At 45.5% G+C, this 5,741-nt stretch overlaps 1 protein-coding gene across 1 annotated transcript; it reads left to right on the forward strand.

The window, feature by feature from the left end:
- Positions 1-392: 392 nt before the first annotated feature.
- LOC119946808 (olfactory receptor 4C15-like) lies at positions 393-5,193 on the forward strand. Its single transcript, XM_038768266.1, has 3 exons — positions 393-469; positions 963-1,077; positions 4,654-5,193. Exons 2-3 carry the CDS (start codon positions 1,041-1,043, stop codon positions 4,842-4,844), a joined length of 228 nt encoding a protein of 75 aa, XP_038624194.1. The 5' UTR covers positions 393-469; positions 963-1,040; the 3' UTR covers positions 4,845-5,193.
- The last annotated feature ends 548 nt before the right edge of the window (positions 5,194-5,741 follow it).

The following is a 5,741-nucleotide window of genomic DNA, read 5'->3' on the forward strand; positions in this document are numbered from 1 at the left end:
ATCACTTATCTTATTGTCTGTCTCCCCTTCTAGACGGTCAGCTCATTTTGGACAGGGAACATTTCTGCCAATTCTCTTATATTCTCCTAAGGACTTAGAGTGCTCTGCATAGAGGAAGTCTCAATAAATACAATTAATTGATTGATTGGTTAAAGGGGAAAACTCAAAACTAAGGAAGGAGTCCTGCCTCCTTCCTGGACTTTCCTCTCCTCTGATTATCTCCATTCCTGCTAATACAATAGTGGATTGATACCTTTTAGTGAAGGAAATCAATTAGGTGACCATTGTATCTGAGGAGGTGTGCTTAGTGGCTATATTCAGTCTGGGTCTCAGCATGCATGCAAGGCTGGGGCCTAGGGGCCTGTCCTGGACAAGGGATGGATCAAATCCCCAGAGGGATGCTAGCAAAAATCCACCTATCCAGGTGCTACAAGTCAAGCACTAACAGCCCTTACCTCCATCATGCAGGGTGAGCATTGCTCTAATATTTTACCTGTAATTAAAAAAAAAAAAGCTGCAGGCCCCTGCAGCCAGTGGCTTCTTCCCAGACCAGGAACTCTAGTCAATAAGCATGGAGCTTTCAGTGTCCGGCCATGTTACAAGGGTTTCCCACAGCAGAATGGACGCTGGTGGGGTAACATTTGTCTCTGTCTGTCTCCATTAGTCTATGCCAGTCTGTAAAAGTCTATGTCTGCCTGTACTATTCTGTGGATGCATCAACTCCCTATGAACGATTAGCACTAGTAACGTATCAATATCCACATGGTCTGTGCTATTCTTGGAGGGGCCTGTGGAATCTGTACTAAACTCACTGCCCCTGAGTTAAGTGAAAGGTGGGGACAGTTAGAACGTATGTAGATTAATTTTCTTTCTTACAATCCTCTTAGATAGAGCCTAGCCATTTGAAGTGGGTAGGTCAGGAAAATGGGCAGTCACCTTCCTAACTTTCTGTCTGTTTGTAGGACTATCCAGAATGACAATTATAGGTGGCTATCATTAAGAGATCAAAAGTTACAGGTCATACAAGTGAGGCCGATCTGATGATAAACAGAAGAAAAAATGAGAGCCTGAGGCTGGGTGAGTTGATGGAGACACTCCCACAATAGGACTCCCAGGGGAAGGGGAAAGGAATCCAGTAACCTTGGCAATATCCTTGACTCATCTCTCTCATTCAGCCCATACATTAAGTCCATCACTAAATCCTGTTAGTCCCACCTTCACAACAACACTAAAATCTACCCTTTCCTATCTAGCCAAACTGCTACCACGTTAATACAGTTACTCACCCTATCCCTCCTGGATTATGGCATCAGCCTCCTTGCTGACCTCCCAGCCTTCTGTCTCTCCCCACTGCAGTCCATACCTCTCTCTGATTCCTAGTGCATTTGTCCACAGAAACGTTCAAGACGTATCACCCCACTCAGAAACCCCAAGGTGCCCATCCACCCTTGCATCAAACAAAAAACTCCTCACAATTAGCTCTAAAGCACTCAATCACCTTGCCCCCCTCTTACACCACCTTGTTACTCTCTTACTAAAACCCAGCCGAAACACGTTGTTCCTCTAATGCTAACCTTCTCACTGTGCCTCAGTCTTGTCTATCTAGCCACCAACCCCTCGCCCGTGGGCGTTCTGGCCTGGAATGCCCTCCCTTCGCAAATCTGACAGTCAATTACTCTCCCCCACTTCAGAGTCTTACTGAAGACACATTTCCTCCAAGAGTTTTTCCCTGACTATGCCCCCACTTTTCTCTCACTCCTTTCTGCACTGCCTTGCCTTGTTCCCTTTCTTCCTCCCTCCTCCCAGCCCCACAGCACTTAGGTATATATCTGTGATTTATTTATATTAATGTCTGTCTCCCCCCCCCCCCCCCCCCAGAATGTAAGCTCGTTGTGGACAGGGAATGTGTCGGTTCATCTGTTGCATTGTACTCCCCCGAGCACTTGGTACAGTTTTCTGCTCACAGTACGTGCTCAATAAATATGACTGAATGAATGAATGAACGAACGAAGGGACAATTGGGCAAAATAGGCTGAGGATGGTTGAGATGAGGAGCAGTAGTGAGGATGAATCAGGGATGCTGGTGACATCTGATAGGGACAGGACAGGAGGAAGAAGCAATAAGAAATGACTGCATATGAAAGGGAGATGCAGTCAGTGTGGAATTACTGCTAGTAGCCCAGTAAGAACAAAGGGTCTCTCCTTGTATACATTCGTTCATTCAGCCGTATTCATTGAGCACTTACTGTGTGCAGAGCATTGCTTGGGAGAGTAGAATATAACGGTAACCATTCACATTTTCTGCCTGTAGACCGTAAACTCGCTGTGGGCAGGAAACCTGTCTACCAACTCTATTGTATCATGTTCCTCGAAGTGCTAGGTACAGTGCTCTGCAGCCAGTAAGTGCCCAAAAAACTGGGCAGAGACTGTATCTGTTATTTTGTACTCTCCCAAGTGTTTAGTACAGTGCTCTGCACACAGTAAGTGCTCAGTAAGTACTATCAGAAACCAAAACAAAACGAGGGATAGTGTTGCCCGTGAATAGACACTTCTCCGAGATTCATTCAGTGGGCAGCCATCAGAACAGCAGATCTGGCAAAGAGAAAACATCAAGACTGATTTGAAGAATAGAATTCAGCTTTTGAAAAGCTGCTTTCAATGAAACAGGTAATAGTACATCCACAGCCTCTGACAGTTCTCATGATCCCAGCTAAACAGAGGCTTGCAAAATCCTGCAATGAAACTAAAAGTTCAAGCTACATTATATGGCCGAGCAGCCACAGCTAAAGAGGTCCAGAAGATGTCGGTGTGTCACTAGGCTAAGTACTTTTATTTTTCTCTAAAAGCAGTTCTGTGTCCCCCTTACACTACCACTACACCAGTGAGGAGTGCAGATGGAATTACCCTCATCACAGAGCATTATATTGGGAGAGTTAAGTAGAAGTAAAACACATCTATCCTCCCCTCAAGGAACTTAAAAATCCAATGGGGGAGATGAATGAAAAGTACTGATGAATAGTGGGAGCAAGCAGGAAGAAGGGCATGCTTAAAACAGGTTGTAGTATTAATACTGGGGATGATGTAAAAAAACCTTGGAAATACAATAGGATACACAGGGAATTTTGCAGTGGCAGAGTGAAAGGTAGAATGGCACCGTAGGGAGCATAATCAGAGGATGCCTCATGGAGGTGTTGGTTTTCTCTATAGGGAAATTTGAAAGTTGTGGGAAATTTTGGCAAAGCTAAGGTGTAGCTTCTCCCTGCTTCCATCTAGCTTCCATGCAACTGCCCGTGGCATCTGTTGAAAGTGCCAATGAGTAGTATTTGTTTAAGCTCTCACTATGTCATGAGCACTGAACAAATACCACAATTAATAGTTGTTATTCCGGACAGGCGAAGCAGCGTGACAAGTCACAGGGACACATTCCGTGCCCACAATCAGCTTACATTGTAGAAGGGGTAACTTGATGTTGGTGACTTGAAATCAGGGGAGTAAAGAGCAAACTCTCCCTCATCCCAGTGTGCCTGTTTAAGTCCTTCCTTCTCTCAGTGTGTCTCCATCCCTAGTCAAGGAAGTGGGAAAAGAGAGACATAAATCAATAACGATATACAGAAAGGAGGAAGGGAGGGAAGGAGATAGGCAGTGTGCGAGGGAGGAATGTGTGTGTGTGTGTGTGTGTGTCTGTGTGTGTGTCTGTGTGCATATACTAGTGCGTGTATGTAGGTGTATAGAATAACTCACAATCAAAACTGGACCTGAGAGCTCAAGGGACAAATCAAATATCAGGTTGAAATTATTCAAATTAATCCATCTATGCCTACTCCATTCAAGTGGCAGCTACCATTCTATCCGCTAATATTCAGGGTAGCTAGCAAATACCCTTTTTTTGTTACTGGTGTTTGTTTGCCTTTGTTGCAGCTATCCTGTAGAAAGTTAAGCGGCCCTGAAGCTGGATAATCCAGATCATTTTTCCAGGGAATTGGGGCCCAAACATGGATCCTCATTGAGCACAAGCTGGATCCTGGGTATTACCCAGTTCACTTTGGCCCCAGCTTGTCAGGGGGTGGGAGTGCTGCCTCATATCAACCTGGCAGCAGGTGGAGGAACAGGGCAGGGAAGCTACCAGGAGCCTGGAGGTGCGGTTGGGGGTTGATGTGGTGAGTGGTGCTTTGCTTGCCTGATGATGCTAATTTAACATCCAATTTTAGGTTCGTTCAATGAAGAATTCTGGCCAAAAAGTGAATTTTCTACAGAACATTTCCTTTCGGGAATAATGCCTGTTTTAGGAAATTCCTGCCTGTTGCTCTAAAAGAATGGAGGAATAATCTTTCTTATAAAACAACTCTGGGACTGCGAGTAGGTCCATAACTTTGGGGTTTGAGCGGCACCACCACTTGGGCCGATGTTTTTTCTCTTTGCTGCTTGCAGAGCTCTGGCTAGCCTTTATGAGTTAACCATCCTAGACAGAAATCATGTGCAGTAGAAACAACATGACCGAATTCATCCTCCTGGGATTGTCGCAGAAGCCAGAGATGCAGAAAACCCTATTTGTGGTGTTTCTGTTTGTGTACCTTGTGGTTGTGGCAGGGAATATGCTCGTCGTGACCACCATCACCAGCGGCCATAACCTATTGGCTTTCCTATCATTTTTAGACTCCTGCTTCTCCTTGGTCATCGCTCCCAAAATGATCGTACACTCCCTCCAGGAGAGGAAAACCATCTCCTATGAAGGCTGCATGGACCAGCTCTTTGCTGAACATTTCTTTGCCAGGGTGGAGGTGTTTGTGCTCACTGTAATGGCTTGCAACCGCTACGTGGCCATCTGTAAGCCCCGCACTATGTGACCATCATAAGACAGCAGACCTGTGGACGGTTGATGGGGCTGGCCTGGGCCGGGGGTTTCCTGCATTCGATGATTCAGTTCCTCTTCATGTTCCGGTGACCCTTCTGCAGCCCCAACGTGATCGACCATTTCAAGTCTGACTTGGATCTCCTGTGTGAAGCTCGAATGCACCGAGACATGCATCCCAGGGATTTTGGTCGTTGCCAACAGCGGGATGATTTGTATTGTGAACCTTTCACTGCTGATCGACCCCTATGGTGCCATCTTATGCTCCCTGAAGCCTCAGAGCTCTGAAGGCAGGCACAAAGCTCTCTCCATCTGTGGTGCCCATATCACTCTTGTCTTCTTCTTCATCCTCTGTAGTTTCATATACACACGGCCACCGGCCACCTTCTCCAATAAAATGGTGGTGGAACTTTACACCATTTTAACACCACGGTTAAACCCCTTACTCTACATTTTTAGTAATGTGGAGGTCAAAGATGCCATCAGGAAGTTGTGGAGAAGAGCAATTTTTTTTGCTGAAGAGGAAATGGGTTTGACATAAAGTCTCTTATTTAGAGGTATGGAAAAGGATACTGTGGTAGGTTTTTGCTAATACATGGAGGAAAATGGATGATTTTCATCCAGAAGGCTAGAAGAATGATTTACAGTAGCAGGCTAGCGTCATTTCTTGCTGAATAATGGTGATGGAGTCTCCTGTTGAGAATGACAGAGAAGTCTCAGTTTTGAGATCTCAGGACAAAGGGCCGTGCAGAGGAATTATAGAAGAAAGAGCATGGCCTATTAGAAAGAGCACGGATCGGAAAAGTGGAGGTACTGGGTTTTAATCATGACAGTTGTCTGAGGTGTCATCCTGAGCACTGACAACTTTTCTGAGTCTCAGTCTCCTCAGGGA

The sequence above is a fragment of the Tachyglossus aculeatus genome, chromosome Y4 (genome assembly GCF_015852505.1).
Source record: "Tachyglossus aculeatus isolate mTacAcu1 chromosome Y4, mTacAcu1.pri, whole genome shotgun sequence".
Taxonomy (NCBI): domain Eukaryota; kingdom Metazoa; phylum Chordata; class Mammalia; order Monotremata; family Tachyglossidae; genus Tachyglossus; species Tachyglossus aculeatus.